General features: G+C 34.1%; 2 protein-coding genes across 3 annotated transcripts; both read right to left on the reverse strand.

Annotated features, from left to right (window-relative positions):
* Positions 1-1,670: 1,670 nt before the first annotated feature.
* LOC122595992 lies at positions 1,671-7,519 on the reverse strand. Of its 2 annotated transcripts, none has more exons than XM_043768486.1 (6): positions 6,729-7,519; positions 6,460-6,568; positions 6,173-6,293; positions 4,908-5,606; positions 2,930-4,400; positions 1,671-2,547 (listed from the first exon to the last, which is right to left on the reverse strand). In XM_043768486.1, the coding sequence occupies exons 1-6, from the start codon at positions 6,922-6,924 to the stop codon at positions 2,111-2,113; spliced, it is 3,033 nt and encodes a 1,010-aa protein (XP_043624421.1). In that variant the 5' UTR covers positions 6,925-7,519; the 3' UTR covers positions 1,671-2,110. The 2 variants fall into 2 exon arrangements, with proteins under 2 accessions (XP_043624421.1, XP_043624420.1); XM_043768485.1 differs by having other exon boundaries at positions 1,671-2,550; positions 6,729-7,516.
* Positions 7,520-17,695: 10,176 nt separating this feature from the next.
* Positions 17,696-18,796, reverse strand: LOC122595311. Its single transcript, XM_043767653.1, has 2 exons — positions 18,000-18,796; positions 17,696-17,933 (listed from the first exon to the last, which is right to left on the reverse strand). The coding sequence occupies exons 1-2, from the start codon at positions 18,794-18,796 to the stop codon at positions 17,696-17,698; spliced, it is 1,035 nt and encodes a 344-aa protein (XP_043623588.1).
* Positions 18,797-19,351: the final 555 nt, after the last annotated feature.

Genomic DNA, 19,351 nt, shown 5'->3' on the forward strand with positions numbered 1-19,351 from the left:
TCAGCTTCCACCCAGACAACCACCATCGTCATCCTCTGTCAAAATCACCCCCTTTTACCCCCCATTGTAAACCAACGTTGATAGATGCTAATGGTGGTGGGGATGAGATAGATGGTCGGATCTTTATGGTTAACGATTGTGGGGTAATCATAACAAAATCCGATTTGGGGATTAGGGTTTGTCACAATAAAAAAGTCAAAGATGGAAAAATGGTTGTTATTATCTTTAACACTTTCGTATACATCAAGTGAAGAAAACAGGGAGGTTCTTACATCAATTTAACACTTTTGTAGGACATTACATTACATAACCATTCGCTCATAGTTGGTTACACTTCAGTGCAAAAATCTCCATTCTTTTTTACCTCCAACGTGGCATTACCGGTTACAAAGAGGGTGTTACCTGGTAGGATACATTAAAAGAACAAAAATTGAAGGTATTTACATCAGATAGCCAGTTTAAAAGGTCACTACACTACATAACCATTGAGTCATAGTTGGTTACACTCCGGTGCGATCCTTTTTAGATATTCAATAAGACAATAATGAACAGTTTAAATTTTGTGCCAAAAATAAGCGAGCCTAGTTCTTTGTTCATAAAGTGAATTCCAAGTCAAAACTCGGAATATCCCAATGACAAAGTTTTATCATTAGACAACCAACTTTGTGGTTATTAACTTTGTATTTTTGTATAACGTAAAATAAATGTTTTGTAACAAAATATATATATCCTTCCTTTTGAAATAAAAATATTTTTAACGTACATGCCTTTAACTTTATACTATCCAACTTTTAAATATTAATATCTTTTTGTTTGGTAGTTTGGCTACTCGTCGCTAAATGAATTATATAAATAGCGATGTGGTAATTGAGTCATATAACTTGTTTGGTTATTAAAGTTGATATCACACCATGTCTTTAACGGTCCGGTGGCATTGTCTCTTCATATACTTAATCTCGATTTCACAATAAATTCGATTATTTTTTGTAAAACATGCCTCTGGCTCAAAAAACATTTTGCTCATATCCGGTTTCAAAGCCAAGACCTTAAGTGTCGAGTCCACCAAATCCTTGATGTCACTGGCCTACGGAGTTGATATAATGCCAACTAGCTTACAAGTCAAAAGATTGAGGTATACATGGCTACATGGGCGTTGACGGATCTAGGATTTGAAATCACGTATGTCCAAATTAGCTGAGACAATAAGGCCAAGTTTGATAAGTAGGTTAACAATTGCGTCAGGTCTAAGTCAAAATGTATCGTAAATCGGGTTCTCGCTTGTAGTTTTATGATACCCCCATTGGAGATAACTCAAGTCTCCTTTTCTTCTTCCCTTCTCTAAATACTCTTCCATTTCTCACAAACAAAAAGACATCTAAGCAATTTACTTAGGTACATAACCTTATTCAACATGTGTCCATAATATATCATACCCTTATTCAACATGTGTCCATGATATATGATACATGGACCTACTTTACTTTTATATAGATCCGTCCTTGCACATGGGACAATAGCTAGTGTTCATTGCACACAGTAAAAAGTTGCTTTAGAAAATGATACATACAATATTCACTACCAAATTTAAGCCTTATACAAAACTCCTAATTGACTTATTTGAAACTTATTGATAGATATATTCACGTTAATAAAATTACAAAAATAAGAAATAAAAAATAAGAACACTAGCACTGCAAGGAACCACATTTCAGATGTACAAACATATATGATGAATAACAAATCAACAACAATAACACAAGAAAAAAGAATCACGGGCTTGTTTATGTATGTATAATAAGCTAGGATCAACACTAATTCCCACCCCACCCCCCATACAAGAATACTACTCATACTACTAACTATATTACTTAAGTCAACCTACCCACAATACAATTACAAACCTTTACAATGCTTACACTTCCAACGTATTATAGTAGAACCCCACGCTTTCCCCCCACGTTTGATGCATGACATATATAGGTGTTATCCTTGATCCAGGAGGGGGAGCTAGTCGGTATACCAGTAATGCTTGGTAAGTTATAGCTTAATCAGCATGGAGGTGAGGTGAGTAAAAGTCGCTATAGAGTGGAAGATCAAGACCACAATTATCTTACATTATTGTGCAGTTGCATTTAGATTCTAGCATCGGAGGTTTCTTGCTATCTCCATTATTTGGATCTCGAATCCCAACAATACGGGTTTTTGGTTGCTCCGTTTTACCTTCTGTTTCAGTGGTGTTAGGAGCTTCTGTGGGTTCCGTTCCCACCTCCTTTCTATGCTTAGATCTTTGGGACTTTGATGGACGCTTAGCTGTGCTTTGAAGCTCCAGTTTATCAAGATCAGATTTTCGGGTGGCTGGAATCAGTGGCCAAGAACCGGTATCATCTGATGGGTCCAATTGTTTTTCCTTCTCGATGGCTATGGTTGCAGCATTATGAACCATATTGTGAACTATTGAGCTGCAAAAGAGTATTGTGTCGGTTGCTTCTTCTAGTGTCAAGCTTCTTCGCCTCAGTCCTCTTTCATGCCCAACTAAAACGATTGATTCTTCTGCCACATCAAAAAACTTATTATCATATGATTAATGAACATACGAGGCATTAGGGTTTATTGCATTTAAAAAGGTAACCAACTTTAACCAAATTTTTACTTTGGATTACCATCTTCACTTTCTCCCATAAAATTCATAAAAACTTACAACTATAGCAACGCTAAGTAACCAGGCAGCTGTGGCACCATTTTGGACATTATAACCTATAAGGATTACCTTCAGTCGAATTTTTTAATATTATAAAAAATAATAGTTTTAAGGTTATTTCTTGCAGTCTTGCACATTACAAACATCACTACATCAAATTTTCCCTTTTTATGCAAAGATTCACGCATCATGCTTGAATTTAAAAGTGCATATGATTTATGAAATACGTACCAACACTATTGCTTGCATGATTGGAAGTATCATGGTCCTCAGTGGAAACAATCCCATTTTCGTTTAGAACTTCTATGCTGCTTGTTGAACTTGGTGACATGTCACATTCTAAAGCAGGAGAAGATCGACCTGTTTGATCTAATTCACCTCCTGAAACTGCATCCAGTGGAACTTCTATTACATCAGTTGTATCATTCTCAAATGTACATGTCTGTAAAGCACTAGTATCTTGAGGTCCCGAGTCTTCAGCTATCTCAAATCCTTCACCTTTTGGAGTATTAATTAACAAAGATTCCCCAGAATCAACATGCGTTTGATTCGGGGTTGGTTGAATGTCAGTCTCATCATCCATTTCAAGGGTAAAAGTGCCATTCTCTTCATTATTTATTTGAACATCTCCTGAATCAAGTGTGCTTGTTCCCAGACTTGAAGGACGGAAAGCATGGCTAGACGTTCCAGACAATGATGACCCACTGCGACGATGTTTTGTATTTTGGTCACACTTGTAATTTTCAATTTCAGATTTTGTGCTACTCATTTGACGTTGAAAACGGGTATCGGCTTGTTTGTAGGCTCCAAGGTCAACAGAAGATGAGACAGAAACACTTCTCAAGCTATTTGTACTGTCTCTAACGTATGAAAAATCATCGTACGAGATGCTACTTGCTGAAAAGTTTGTGTTCCGCACAACTGCCCCCTTTATGCTATTTGACCTTTTTAACAGAATTGTAATACCTGCACCTTCTAAAGATCCAATTTTTGAATTTGAAAAGTCAGCCATGTGATCGCTGACTTGCTTTGACTCACATTCTGCTGACCGAGATCGAGAGAGAGAACTTGCTGACAAAAAGTTACAATTTGGTTCTCCATATGTACTTTGATTGTCCTTGACTACATCATCGTATTGACTGGATTGTGCTTTGACTTCGGCTGTAGCCATTTGTGGCTCCATTATTGTAGTTGCCTCGACTTCAGACCCTGAACCTGCTATTGGGTCTACGATAGTAAAAGGTGAGTACAACTCTATACAATCCGCACAAAGCTTAGCGTCATTTTCTAATTCAACAGGAGAGTACTTGCGGCCACATTTAGAACAAATTAACAAATCCCTTTGACCATTGATGTTTGCGACATCATCATATGCCAAAAAAGTGGTTGATTTAGCAGGCTCATGATACCCTAGATTTCTTGACTCATCTAAAGTGTCATCTTTCTCAATCACAAACACTTCATCATCTACATCATGATCTTGCATCTCTACATACCCGCTAATTGCATCGTCCTGGCTTGCTTGAGGATCATGGATACCAGGTACCCCAGCCCCAGAACTTGCATTACTACTAGTTGTCACCGAGGAATTCATAGAAATTACAGGATGAGGAGAACTATTGGATATCACACCATGAAATGTTGAACTCGGGACACTAGAGAGGAGAGGTCTAAACATATTCTGAGGACCTCTTTTATGATCCTACATAAGAGCAAATTTTTCAAAAGCAAGACTTAGGAGATAAATACAATAACAATTTACTAATATGAATATTTATATTGCAATAACATATCTAAGATAATCAGTTTCTATTGCCTAAGTAAGCTAGCTCTGCCTATGTAATATGACTAGAGGGATACCCGCGCATTGAAGTGGCGGTGGCGGCGGTGTAGTGGTGGAGGCGGCAGCGAGTGGTATAGGTAATTGATGTAAAGGTAATTGATCTAAAGGGGGTAGTGGAGATATTTTAAAAGAGAGGTGTAAACTATTTCATTAAGGGTAGAATGGTCATTTCGCATGTCTTTTTTTTTAACATTTCAAGATGGGGCTAATATAGAAGTATAGATTAGCTAGTTGTCTAATAATCAGTATGATATTAAAAACAATAAAACTTATTTTCAAGTAGGACACTATCTTGTTGGCATATGGCTTTTCGCACTAGTATATCTAGGGAAATAGCTATATTAAATGAAATGGATAGTAAATTACCATTTGTCTAAGTGCGAGGTCAAATGATCTCTTAGGAGCTGAGCTAGAAGAAACCACTTTACTCGGATTTTTAGAAACAGAGCCTTTATTTTTCTGAAAGCCGCCAGCTTTTCTTGGATTTGACCGCTGTGCGCTGCCAATAAGAACAGAAGAAAGAGATTCCATATCATCCTCAGCAGATGACCCAGCTGAACCTTTACTATGTGAACTGAATCTATCTCTCTCGTGACTGTGAGATGAACTGATGCTTCTAGAAGCAGTCGGTGACATTGATTGTCTGCTACTTCTTGAAGCTGGTGAAGAGCCACGAACATACGATGCGGGTCGATCAGCCAGAGAGGTTCTGAGATTCGGTGGGACCTCAGTCGAAAAACCCGGAATAGTGGACTGCCATGCCTTTACTTTTGGTGAGGGTGAATTTCCTCTGCTACCCCGTGAACTCATTGTACCATTAGAACCGGTACTCAATCTCCGTGGTGGAGTGGGTGTTGAGGCCCGTGGAAGTGGTGATATGGGTTTCCGGGACGGTGGAGATGATCTAAGGGAGGAGGTGGTAGGTTTTAATGTAGTAGGTGGACTAGCACTATGTGCTGAAGATGCTCGGCCTCTACCTTCCAGCGTGCTATTATGAGATCGGGGAGATAGGCTCACGCGGTTTGGGCTAGCACTGGCTCTACTGCTTCTATGGCTCTTCTCCATCTAAAATATACATTTAACAAGTTGTTAGACGGCGCAGCCCATTTTCTAAGTTTTGTACTTGGTTTTTTGTTGCTTAAAAAAAATACTCTGAAAAAAGAGTAATATTAGATAAACAGTGAAAATTTACACCCAGTTATTTATAAATTAGTCAGTTCACGTTGTATTCTATAACATAAATCCTCTTGAATAATTATTTTGAAATAATTGGCATTTTAAACTTACTAAGATTATATGTAATCATACTTGGCGCACTAATATTTACGGAGAGATACAAAAAGTGCTTCAATTCACCAATGCAGATTACACCCGACAAGCCAAATTTCCACCTCTAGTAAATACCAGAAAGTGTTGGAATTTATGTCCAAAACACCTACTTTGGCAGACTGTATTGTTCTGTTTCAGAAAGAAAGTTTTTCTACAACGAAAGACCAGCCATGATGTTACTATACACCAATCTCTGTGAAAGGACGTGATTATTGTTTCACAGATTCCACTACTCTGGTGTGGGTTTGAGTGAATGAAAGAAATCTCAATTGAGAAAAATAACTAAAAGTATTAATACTTACAGTTGATGATCCGGAGATTGAAATAGGTTGAGTTCGAGGTCTACCCCTATGTGCAGGATTAACTTGTGGCACTTCATCGTCCAATGATGAAAATAGAGGCGTGTCTGGAGGAGTCATTAACCTTCAATTTATGGAATAAATTAGACAACTACAGGGCAAAAGGAAACATATTCTAAGCACAGGATTCTATCATTTATGGTTCTTTCTCTTCGTTTTCCTTTTACATCACTATGAGTAACAATTATGTTGACATGACTAAAGAGCATAATAAGCAAAGAACTACCTACCATTCATAATCGTTTTTATCCTCTTCTGCACGAAGAAGATCACTACTTTCTCCTCGAGCAGGAATATTTATCCCAAGCTTGTAATCAGAAAAGTTCCGCAGATTATTTGCTACAAAAAATGCATTTGATCATTTATTACTACTTTCCCTTTTTAAATAAATACCAAAGATCTACACTACAAAAATATTTCTAAGCATAATCCAGAAAATCTAGATTTCTAAATTGAAAAAAAAAAAAAAAAAACCAACAATAAAAGCATAGAACATTACTGAAAATGTCTTCAAAATCATCGTTGGCTTGAAGCAAAAAGTTATCTCTTTCTCTACTTTGCACCTCATTGAATAAAGCAAGATCATCGTCTATCTGTTTCAACGGTATCCCACTTTCGAGACTGCGACCTCTTTTATGATTATCGGCTCTTGGTTCCCTCCCTGGAGAACATCTCAATGCCGGTGACGGAGCCATTTAACTACCCAAATTTTCCAAGCACTACTATTCTCTCAAATTCCACCAAAACATCATCTTTAAACAGAACACTCGATAATAAATAAACCCCTTACAAGACTTCCTAATAATGTAACACCTAAAGCACTAAACTTTACACAATTCCAACTAGCAAACTCAAGTTACGCATCATCTACACAAAACCAAGCTCCAATATTTACATTTAAACACATCATGTCCATCACACCCCAATTGCAGCATCAAAGCCAATGCCTTTTTTGCAAGAAAACACTTCACCTTAACGTATAAGCTATATATACATATATAACCGACTTCATAAACCCTAAAATTAGATAAATTTAAAAAACCCCATGAACATAAAAAGCAAACAAACCCCCAAAGTAAAGCCAATTTCACAGAATTCCAACTACAGTACCACAGAGTAATTTCATCAAACACTTGGCGGGCATACACCAAATTGCAAAATTGAACTGAAACCTAAGTTAGAAATCAAATTAACTACTGGGATCTGGTTGAAATCAACTGGATCAATGAAATTGTGGGTGGAATTGAATCAAAATCCAAAATTGAAAAAAGCCCTAAGATTGAAAAAGAAAAAGTGTAAAGAAAAATGTGAGGAAAATCATAAAGGAAAATAGCACGTAGAAGAAGTAGGAGAAGAAGAGCAAGTGTTGTTCATTATCATCTATATCTAACCACTGTAACTATAACAGCAACAATAAGCTTTTTTATTTATACTTTATTTATTATTGTTTTTTATTTTTTTATTATTGGGTGCTGATCATTTTTACAAGATAAAAAGAGAAAAAAAAATGATTTGCTTATATACAGAACCATCCAGAGTGTTATCTCGGCACTGAATAAAATTTTACGATTTTATTAGTTTTGGATTGTTATGGATACAGATAATGCAAAACGTTGAAAAAACCATAGACAATGGAGTCGGTAACAACAATCGCCACAACCACAACCATTGGAGATTTCAGAGTTTGGTAACAAATGCTATATGTAAATAATAATTACTTTTGATATTTTAGTGTGTTTTTGGTTTTTTTTTCTTTTAATATACCTTGACAGAAAGGAAGTGAACAAAACATGGACGCACAGAAATATTAATATAAGAAAAAGGAAGAAAAAGAGACGCTGAGCTTCAGCAAGAAAATGAATACCCTGGAAGGTGGTGAGGCGTCGAATGGGGGCGGGCTGGAGAGATGTGAGGTGTCGACATGTCATGTCACGTTCGAGATCGACATTCATGCCCCATGCTCTTATTTATGTGTTTGTGTGTGCGTAATTGGTACGATGTACCATGTTATTTTGTCCATATCTTTGCTTTTAATTTTAGTTACCATTTTGTATTAAGTAAATGGATAAATAAACGAGTAAGACCGGATTTGATTGAAAAATGTATATCTCGTGCGAAGCAGCGGCAAGGTGTTATAATGGCGGTGGCGATGATGACAATTGTGACAGCACGATATGGCTATTAATGTAAAAGCAATTAATGTAAAAGATGTAGTATAGTTATTTTATAACTTGTGATCTATGATGTAAATTATTTCATTAAAGATATTATAAGTATATTAAAAATGGATGGAAAAATATTGATGATTTTTAAAAGGTAAAAAAAATAAACTCTAGAGGCTTTTATTTTTCTCTTGTAGGAGTATAGATGGGGGTATTTAGAGTTAGATTACATCTAACTTTGTACTAACAAGCACGGTACTTGCGTAATATAGCGGTGGTTATGGCGGCCACGGTGTGGTGGTGGAGGCGACTGTTGGTGGTAGTGGTGTAGATAATTGATGTAAAAGGTTAATGAAGATTTTTTAAAAGATAAATAACTAATAGTGTAATTTAATCATTTATGACATTTTAGATAATTCCCCATATGTAACTTTCAACAAAAGAAGACTATTTTTTATAACATAACTATCACGGTACCCGTGCAATGCGACGATAGTCGTCGCGTCGACGGTGTGGTGGTGGGACGATTTTTAGTGGCGGAGGCGGTGTCCAGTGGGGTAAGTTATTAATGTAAAAGTAATTTATGTAAACGGTTAATAGAGACATTTTGAAAAATAAATGTTTGATAGTGTAATTTAGTTATCAATATTAAATGGGTAGTGTAGATAAAACCGTTTTAATGGCTGCTATGTGTAAATATTACTCAAATTTCAACAATTCTATATATAAAGAGCTATTCTTTTTATAATATAATATATAGCCAATGATAGTTAAAGGCATCCCAGGTTTTACCTAAAGTTTTGAGTTCAATCTTTAGGGATGACAAGTTTTTGGGTTTTTTCTTCCGAATACTTGTAACGGCCCATGGTAACATCTCGTTGTTTAAGGTACGTACATGGCTTCACCATTATACGATGAGGTTTCGACCTGATGTTAGAAAAAAATACAATATATAATATAGATATAGAAATGTGCGAATAAGATGTCATAAAGAACAGATAAACAAAATCCATAAATTCAATAATGGATTTCCCTTTATAAACATCGAAGTTGACATATTCCATTGAACCAAGTAACCAACTGCTAAAGATGGCGAAAGCTAGCTTAACTTGTTTAATATTGCTAATTAAATTCAAAATGTGTTTAGAAAACTTATTGACTTTAAAATTTTAATAATTGCATTGAATTGAATATGTAATAACGTAGAATCTTTTTATATATGATATTAATTAAAGTCGAAGTATTCTTTAAACATTATTGTTATTATTATATTAGATTATTATATGACAATAGGTGAAACTCATAAGTTGTACAGGTCTGTTTTATTTTCTATGTAATTCATTATAAATGATATTTAATAAAAAAAATTGTTAACAAAAAATAGATAGTTATATATAATTAAAATAGTTATTCAACCCGAGTGATCTAAAAAAAGTTGTGCACACAAAATAAATATAGACTACAATGAATGTTAAAAATATCAATAATATAAGTTTGTAAATTGAAATAAGATGTTTGTGGCAAAGCATGCCTTCTAAACAATCTTAACATGATTCTTGATCATTATTAAGTTCGTCCTTTAAAGTGATCACAACATTAAAACCATTTGAAATCTGTAAACCAATTGTGCGTATAATGTCTCGTCAACCGATCATTCTTCACATGTCATAGTTTGGATAAAATTTACATTAATATGATAGCATTTTTCACAAGACCATGGTGACATATACACGTACGTTAACATTGAAATAAATTGATATAATGCTTAAAAATAAGGAATTTAATTATTAACTATTTAGTTTAAACTAAATATATGATATTATACTAAAATAAAGTGCAATAGGTACAAAATAACATGTTTTTCCCACCCTGGATGATGGTTTGTCAACTTTAAAAATAATATAACCTAGGTGATACCTGTGCATTCCACAAACTATCTTATTTCTCGGTGAATATGTGTGAATTACATACAATAAAAACAATCGCAAGACATGAAGTAAATTGTAATATATATATAATAATAATTACAAAGAGAGACAAATTGGATCAAATTCTGTCGATAACTTTTGTTAATAGTAATTGCAAAACAAACTGATAACGAGATTTGCCTTCTAAAAGGTATTATGGTGTTGGATGAAATAAGTTTCATTCTTCTGCATACGTTGAGCCACATTTATACCCTTGTGTTGCTTGGATTTATCTTATTTTTTTATTGATTTATATATGGTAAAAAACAATCGTATAACTTGAGGTAAAATAGATTTTCATATAGACTTTACAAATAACATTAACAAAACAGAAGATATTAAATTTGGTGCGAGAAAAAGTTGTAAAAATGATTAAAGTTAAACATATAGTACATAAAAACATAAAAGTAATTATAAATGGGTTAAAAATTATTATTATAAATAAAAATAGAACAAATATAAAGAAAGAAAAGATAAAAATATATACATATATATATATTATTATTAAAAATAATAGATAATAATAATAATGGGTTTGTTACGTTTTCACATCAAAGTAAAATATAATATTTAGTTTTTTTTCTTTCATTTAACGCCTATTGGTGTTCCAAAAGTAATTTACAAATTAATATTTTACTAATTAATCATTAAATATACATTGTATATGGACTGATAAATTTTTTAAGTAATAAGTTATCGGTTTTGTTAAATGAAGCCGTAAGGGCTTTCATTAAATTAAATAAAATAATTGTACACTTATAATAAAATTAAGAGGGTAGACTTTGATATGAAAATGTATAATATATTTGTATGCACGTTAAGTGAACCCCTAATGGCTTTATTTAGCATTTTCCATAAATTATTAGTCCTTGATAAATGGCTCACGACATAAAAAACCGTCAAATCTCTCTTTACATATAAGGCTATCAGAAAGTGCTCACGTAGCACTCTTTAAGCTTGCCACATTAGCAATTTCTTACGTGTCATATGGACTAATAAATTTTTTACATAATAAGTTATTAATCCTTGATAAATGGCTCACGAAAAATCGACATACTGTTTTATACGGAGGATATCTTTAGTTCTTATAAATCAAACCCACCCCATGCTATTTCTCAAATAATTAACCCTTTCACCTAACATACTTCTTTTGTATTACTACTCAAGGTATTTCCTTTTAAGTAATGCTAAAAAAAATCTTAAATAAAATAATTTACAAAATTTATCTCTCAACTCCTAATTAAAATAAATAAACTATATTTTTTGCATCACTAACCTACACTAATCGCTGTCGTCACCTTCGTCCGCAACTATCAGTCGTTGCCACAACCACTACACCATCGCCATCATCGTCGCCGCTTTGTGTGTCCTTTCCTCTAGTAAGTGGTAATAAAAAGGTATTAGATCTATTATTAAACTCATGAAATTTAAATTTTATAATACAAATGGCTTTTATATAAAAAAAAATTAAAAAGTGGCTTTTATATACAAAAAAATTCAAAAAATTTTAAATTTAAATTTGTTGATAACCTAACATTTTTTTTTATGTTGACATATATATAAACAAATTTAAGCAATTAAAACTATATATTGACATGTATGTAACCGACAACCAATTCATATAACCTCAATGTTATATAATATGGAAGTGAAAAAAATTAACAACTAAACTAAATAGTTTAGTGGATAGCTCCCTTCCCTTTGCTCCATAGGTCGAGAGTTCGAAACCCAAATATAGCATGTAATTTATAAATATTTGTTTCAAAATATGATGCTGAGGCTTAATGGATGCTCAATGTCTACATACGTGGATGATGACCTATACATACGTGGTGTCATTCAGATTAATACGGTGACGCCACGTAATAAATTGGTGACATGGCAGGCTCAGAGAGTGCCATGTGAGTACTTTTTGATAGCCTTTATATAGATATATTAGGTATTTTACCCGTACGATGTGTGGTAACTTTAAAGTTGATTTATTTCTTTTTATTTTATAAAGCGAACCCTACAAATAAAATTACAACATACGAAATCACTGAAAACTCATGAACCAACTGCTACTTTTATTGTTCTGAATAAGCATTATTAACATAAACGAACTTAATTTTTTTCAAGACATCAATGAGAACTCAGTAAACTGTGTAATCAAGGTTAAGATATTGCGTATCTCGAATAGTTTGCATAAAAAAAAAAACTTTCTACACCATACAATCTTGATATTATTTAACAATTAGTATTTACATTTGAATATTTCAAATAATTTTTAAATATATTTTTACATTTTAAGGTATAAGTATTTTTTTGTTACATATACTAATTTTTATATTGATAATGTTATACAACTTGTATATTTTATACACGGGTCTAAAAATCTAATAATGTTTAAGGTGATCCAAAATATATTGGATGGTATTGTTTTCATTTTGATACAATTTACATACATATAATTGAAAGTAATGTTATATTTTAAATTGGTTATAGATTGTTCTGAATATTAAAATTAAAATAAGATAATATGGTCTTAAATTAAAGATTGCACACTAAAATTCCGAATAAATTTAGTTCCTAAAAAGTTGACGATTTGTTCACCATTGTTTCTTTTCTATTTTATTTTTAATTTAATGTTTATTTCTATTTTTATTTTCTTTTAATAATGAATTTATATAAATATATGTATACTAATTTTTACATTGATAATGTTATAGAACTTGTGTATTTGATAGGGGTCTAAAATCTAATAATGTTTAAGGTGATCCAAAATATATTGGATGGTATTGTTTTCATGTTGATACAATTTACATACATATAATTGAAAGTAATGTTATACTTTAAATTGGTTATAGATTACTCTGAATATTAAAATTAAAATAAGATAATATGGTCTTAAAGGTTGCACACTTAAATTCCGAATAAATTTAGTTCCTAAAAAGTTGACGATTTGTTCACCATTGTTTCTTTTCTATTTTATTTTTAATTTTATGTTTATTTCTATTTTTATTTTCTTTTAATAATTAATTTATATAAATATATGTATACTAATTTTTATATTGATAATGTTATAGTTCTCAAAACTTTGCCCCCACGCCGGAAGTGCAGCAGGTTTGAGTCCTGCAGTGGGGGCAGAGTTTTACCCCAATTAAATATCGTGCCTTCCGGCGGTTTAGTTGGGGGCTTCTCCTTCTATTAGTATTGAGAGTGAGGGGTCTCTCTAGGGCGGACCCAATTAAAACAACTTAAGCTAGATCCCTTGTTGTGAATAAATGATCCACACCTTAAAAAAAAAGTTACGAGTAATAACTAACATTTTTTTTATGAAATCGTATATCTTTAATGTATGTAAAGCTCTCATACCTTCATTATTTTACGAAATAAAAAAAACTACAAATTGTAATGTGCAATTCAATTTTTTTCCTCATATAGTTTGGGTTTGAAGTGCCAAGAGGACCCAATCGGTAGCCAAGGAAACATTGCCCCAAGTGGTCGATGCCGCAAAGTTGGGAATAAGGGTGTTCATTATTTGGATTAACCAAATAACCCACCCAATCCATTTGACATGTGTATTATTTGGATAGGGTTATTCGGATTTGGTTTGGTGTTTGGGTGAAACCGATTAAAGAAGTCGTTAAATGGTTTGGTTTTGGTTTAGTTAATTACAATTGGGGCCCAACGGAAACCCGATTAAGCATTTAACATTTAATAAAAACTATAATAAGTTTATCTAAATAACATAAATACAACTCTAATTTTGTAAATACGTTAAACCTAAAAGTAAAAATACACGTATTTATTTCAATAACCTTGCATGAATAAATAAAATGGTGTGCATTGAAATTCAGTTTTTATGATTATTCAAATATATTGAATCAAAGTTTGAAAGCGGTTTTTAGTTGGGTAATCCAAAACCCAACCAAATAACCTGAATTTTATTTGGGTGGTCACATATATGGATTGGGTATTGGGTGGTTTATTAATTTTTAAAAAACCGATTAAGCCAAACCGAATAACTCTACTCCCCCAAAACCCGACCGAATGAAGACCCCTAGTTGGGAAGGGTTGTGGGAGGACTGTCTCATGTGGGGTCACCGGATTTGTGATTGTTACATATCCAACCATTCGACTGTTGAAAAGAAAATGGATTGGAAGAGGAAGGTGAGACATTCTTTGCAAATGAAGATAATGAAGAGAGATTAGAGAGATAGAAAAATTTTTTTTGAAGAAAGAGGCAAGATACACCCCACCTACCCTTATTAAACCCTCCTTTTGGAAATGGACAAGCGGTTATCAAAACTTACCCAATTGTCTTTAATAAACTAACTTACATTTTGATGTCACGATCGAATGAATGTGATTTTTAAACGTCTTAGTTTTTGGTAAACAAAAAGTAGTGGTGGCGCAGCTTGTTGTCCGTTTGCCTTTTATTTTATGTTAATTACTATGTTTATATGTTTTATATAAAAAATAAAATAAAACTTATAATCCAAAAAAAAACATTTTACATTATAAAGTCTTATCTTCAAAAATATATCCATTACTACCTTTAAATCAATCTATATCACTCGATGTTGCACCACCATCAATAGTGACCGCCATCACCACTAATCGCTGACACCACCAGACCGACGTCTCCACCACATAGCAGCAAGTACCCTTCTTATATAGTCTTAATTATCGGCAATCCACTTTTTATTCTCTTTCAATTAATGCACCTCAAACTATATTTTTGGTAACCTAATGCATTATGATTTAAACCCACTAATAATTATCAGAAACGAGTCTAGAGTGATAGAACTAAGGAGGTGATTTTTCTATTACAAAGTTACTTCTTCTACCACAAACAAATTGTTATGACCTTTTTACCCTTATTGATAAATTTACTACCTACAAATACACACTCAAATATTGAATCTAAAATCTTTGAATGAATAAATTAAATTAATAAATGGCAACGTACAAAGCTCACCGTGATCATCATAAACTTGAAATTTACCACGATTTCTCACTTGTCAAACAAACCCTTTCTATTGTTTAAAAAAAATTGTTCAACAAACTCCAGCTTCCAAATACAATGACATTTAATACTTGTTAGCTTAGATCACCCCCAATGGGTTAGGCCAATACTAACCGATACAGTGTCACATTAGCGTCACATCAGCAAAACCTCTTTCTAATACATTTTTCTCAATTCACATCCAATACTCATTACATCCAATATTAACCAATACACTCCAACATATTTATTTTCAAACTTTTAATAAATAAAACCACAAATATAATTTTTAAAATAAACACAAATATTATATTAAATCCTAAAATACCATTTTATTAAAAAAAAACGAGTAGCATACATAAGAAGAAAAAAAGAGAAAAAAAAAATTAAAACGCATTTAAAATAAAAAAAAACAATCCTAATAATGACTTAAACGCAACAAGATTTAAGGAAGACTCCAAATATTCTCGACGAGATCATGACGTAGAGAATGGTGGACGTGTCGGTCTCGAAGTTCCTTGATGGTCCGCTCATGCACCTTTAGCCTCTCCTCGAATGTTCGCCGTGGTAAGTTACGTGACTCGTTAATGAAATCCTCTTCGTAAGAGGTTATGGCATTTCCCGAATCCTCAACAATCATGTTATGCAATATAACACACGCACACATGGTTCGGCGAATCTTATTAACACTCATGGCTTTTGCCGGTGCCTGAAGTATCTCCCATCGACCTTGATGTGACTAATTTATACTCATTACCCACATCGTTATTGGCCATTTTACTATATGTTTTAAGTCGTTTTTGTATGCATTTGGCGCGTTTATGGTGTTTGTTAGTGTTTATAGGCTCTAAACAGGTTACGCGTTCATTTGTTGCATTTTCGGAAGACTTGTTGGCCCAGAGGTGATCTATGATGTCGGAGGTTGATTCGAGTGGAAGAACGGCAGAGCGTGGCAAGTATACGAGATCGAAAGAAGGTTGCTTTGTATAAGTGTTGACTACGCCGCAGTAGGGATGCACTAGCCCACTACGCCGCAGCCAAATTCCACGGAAATTAGTGGGATTTGCCCCACTGCGCCGCAGTGGGGATGGCAACAGAAGGACTGCACCGCAGTCAAGAAAGAAGGAAAGGAGGACGCAAATTCGGGATGCGCCGCAGTGGTGGCCACTTAAGTGACTGCGCCGCAGTCACCATTAAGTCAAAGTCAAACTCACCTCACTGCGCCGCAGTGAGGGAATGATCAACCCCACTGTGCCGCAGTGGGTGCACGTGAAAACAAAAGATGAGTCGGTTTTGCATCAGATTTGGAGAGGGTATATAAACAAAACCCTAGGTCAAAAATAGAGCTATCAAAAGTCTTTCTAGGAGTTGTTCTACAAGGTTTCTTCACTTTCCAATCAAGATAATTTCTTAGGTGGATTCGTTGAAGATTCACGGGCACCCATCTAGATCGTATCTACTTACTGTCTTGCAATTTATTTTTCATCAAACGATTGGTACATCATGTTTCCCTTTTATTTTATTTATTATTGTGGATTGATCATGGGTGGCTAAACGTTTAATCATCCACCTTGATGAAACGAGACGGATAATGTGATTGCAATATTTTTAATTCAAAAGAGTTTATTCAATTATCGTTGTTCTGTGATCTTGATAATGTTAATTCTTTTTATTAATTAATTTTGATATTGGTTGCATATAATTCTTCGTTGGTGGTACCAGTTGAATGTGTATGTGATTTTAAAATGGTTACTTGTTTATAAGTAATTATCACTAGTTCATGGTATGATAGTGAATATCATTTTAAGAAAAGATTAATTTTATCAACGTGATTGATATCGGTTGGTGTTACCACGTTATTGTCACATAGGTTCAATTGATAATTTGATAGTCAATAAAAGTGATTGTTGGAAGAATTGTCTTTGTTTTGGTGGTACCGGCTTGGGTAATTTAACTAGCAGTTAGGTGATTCGGTATTTTGTTCACGGTTGGTGGTACCACGTGAGCACCTTAATCTTGACACGATTATCTTTAAACTCTAGAGAATTTGTTCTTAATTAAATGCAATCACATTTGAAGTCGAGGGAAGTCAAGGTGGATGACTTTTAATTATATTGTCTGAAGTTCTTTACAAATTTATGCAATTATTTTGCAAACCAATTTTACTTTAATTGTCAAGGGGATTTTCAAAGCAACACCCGTTTTCCAAACCATTTCATGAGCAACTAGTCATTTCCAATCCCTGAGAACAAACTCAGACTTATCTCTTAACTAGATTACAAACGATCGGGTCCACTGCCCGTGAGTGCGTAGTAGTGAGTTTTTAGGTAGTTCTAGTTTTATAAATTTAAAGCTCGATTTTGCACATCAGACCTTGAAGAACTCCGAATGCCCGCTCAACATCTTTTCGAGCACTTTCTTGGTACTTCTTAAACTTCTTCCTTTTCTCGTCTTGCGGGCATGAGAACGACTTCACAAACATAGACCACTCTGGAGAAATGCCGTCAGCAAGGTAGTATGCCTTCTTATACTCGGTCCCGTTAACGGTAAATGAAATATCGGGAGTCGTATCCTCATTTATTTCCCTATATTTAATAAATATGTTACATATTATAAATGATATTAAAAAGCGATAATTTATATAAAAATACCTAAACGAATTTGACTGATTCAGGACGTTTATGTCGTTGTTAGATCCTGCAGCGCCAAAATTTGCATGCCATATCCATAAATCATAAGACACAACCGCTTCAAGCATGATGGTTGGACATCCTTTATCACCACGAGTGTATTGCCCTTGCCATGATTTTGGACAATTTTTCCATGGCCAATGCATACAATCGATGCTTCCTAACATCCCCGGAAACCCATGAAGTTCTTCGTGTTTGCTTAGCAAACGTTGTATATCATCAAGCGCGGGTCTTCGCAAATACTCGGCTGCATAAAGCTCAAAAACACATTTACAAAAATCTTCTAGACATATTCTAGCTGTTTCCTCCCCCATATGCAAATATTCATCAAGTGAGTCCGGAGATTTGCCATACGCCAGTTGTCGTATGGCAAATACACATTTATGGATGGTACTAAAACCAACCATTTTTCTTGCATCGACACGCAAGTCTTCCATACGGGTAAAATGGATTGGTTTTGGAGACAAAGAGTAGCTTTGTATATCGCGAATGATGCGCATGAACAAGTTCTTTCTCATTCGAAAACGCCGCCTAAAATGGTGTGGCGCAAACGTTGAGTCTTCAATGAAATAATCTATCATAAGTCGGTCAGCAGTCCCATACCGATCTCTATAAACCGGTTCCCGAGTTAATTTCTGGGACGGTTCGTCCTCATTGAGCTCGATACCATCTTTCATGATAGCCATGAACTCGTCATCACTGTCGTCATCGCTAAGCAATGGACCCGAGTATGTATGGATGCTCGATGAGAAAGACATGGTGATTTTTAGTTTGAAGAATGAATTGGATTTGGATATGAAAGTTTTTGAGTTTTGGTTGAATGAATGAAATAAGTGGGTTAAATAAGTGAATAAAAGGTGAAAAAGGTTGATTTTTTTGAAATTTTTGATAACTAGCCGTTTATCACCAAAGCTAAATTTTAAAAAAAAAAAATTTTTTTTTTTAAAGGAAACTAGCCGTTGAGGTAAAACAAAAACAAAAACAAAACGCTCCGTATTGCCTACCACGAACCATACCAATACGGCCCACACCCAATGTTGTGGACCGTATTGGAGGTCGAATACGAAGCTAGTATACAGACATTGGGGGTGCTCTTAGTAGGGGTGTAAGAAATGAACCGGAAAACCGAAAAACCGGTCCGAACCGCGTGATCCGAAACCGAAAAAACCGAAACCGGAAAAAACCGAAACCCGAAAAAACCAAAAACATAAAAACCGAAGTGTAATGGTTCGGTTACGGTTTTCAATATTCATTACCCGCGGTTAACCGAACCGAACCGAATTTTGATATATACCTACATATAATCATATATA

Source organism: Erigeron canadensis, chromosome 4, assembly GCF_010389155.1.
Source record: "Erigeron canadensis isolate Cc75 chromosome 4, C_canadensis_v1, whole genome shotgun sequence".
NCBI lineage: Eukaryota > Viridiplantae > Streptophyta > Magnoliopsida > Asterales > Asteraceae > Erigeron > Erigeron canadensis.

Excerpts from the sequence above, each read along its gene's own strand:
- LOC122595311 (XM_043767653.1), bottom strand. The coding sequence starts at position 18,796 with ATGTCTTTCTCATCGAGCATCCATACATACTCGGGTCCATTGCTTAGC. Across the intron at positions 17,934-17,999 it reads AATCAGTCAAATTCGTTTAG|GGAAATAAATGAGGATACGA; the intron begins GTATTTTTATAT and ends TATTAAATATAG.
- LOC122595992 (XM_043768485.1), bottom strand. The coding sequence starts at position 6,924 with ATGGCTCCGTCACCGGCATTGAGATGTTCTCCAGGGAGGGAACCAAGA. Across the intron at positions 5,607-6,172 it reads CAATCTCCGGATCATCAACT|ATGGAGAAGAGCCATAGAAG; the intron begins GTAAGTATTAAT and ends TGTATATTTTAG. Across the intron at positions 2,551-2,929 it reads TCATGCAAGCAATAGTGTTG|AAGAATCAATCGTTTTAGTT; the intron begins GTACGTATTTCA and ends TTGATGTGGCAG.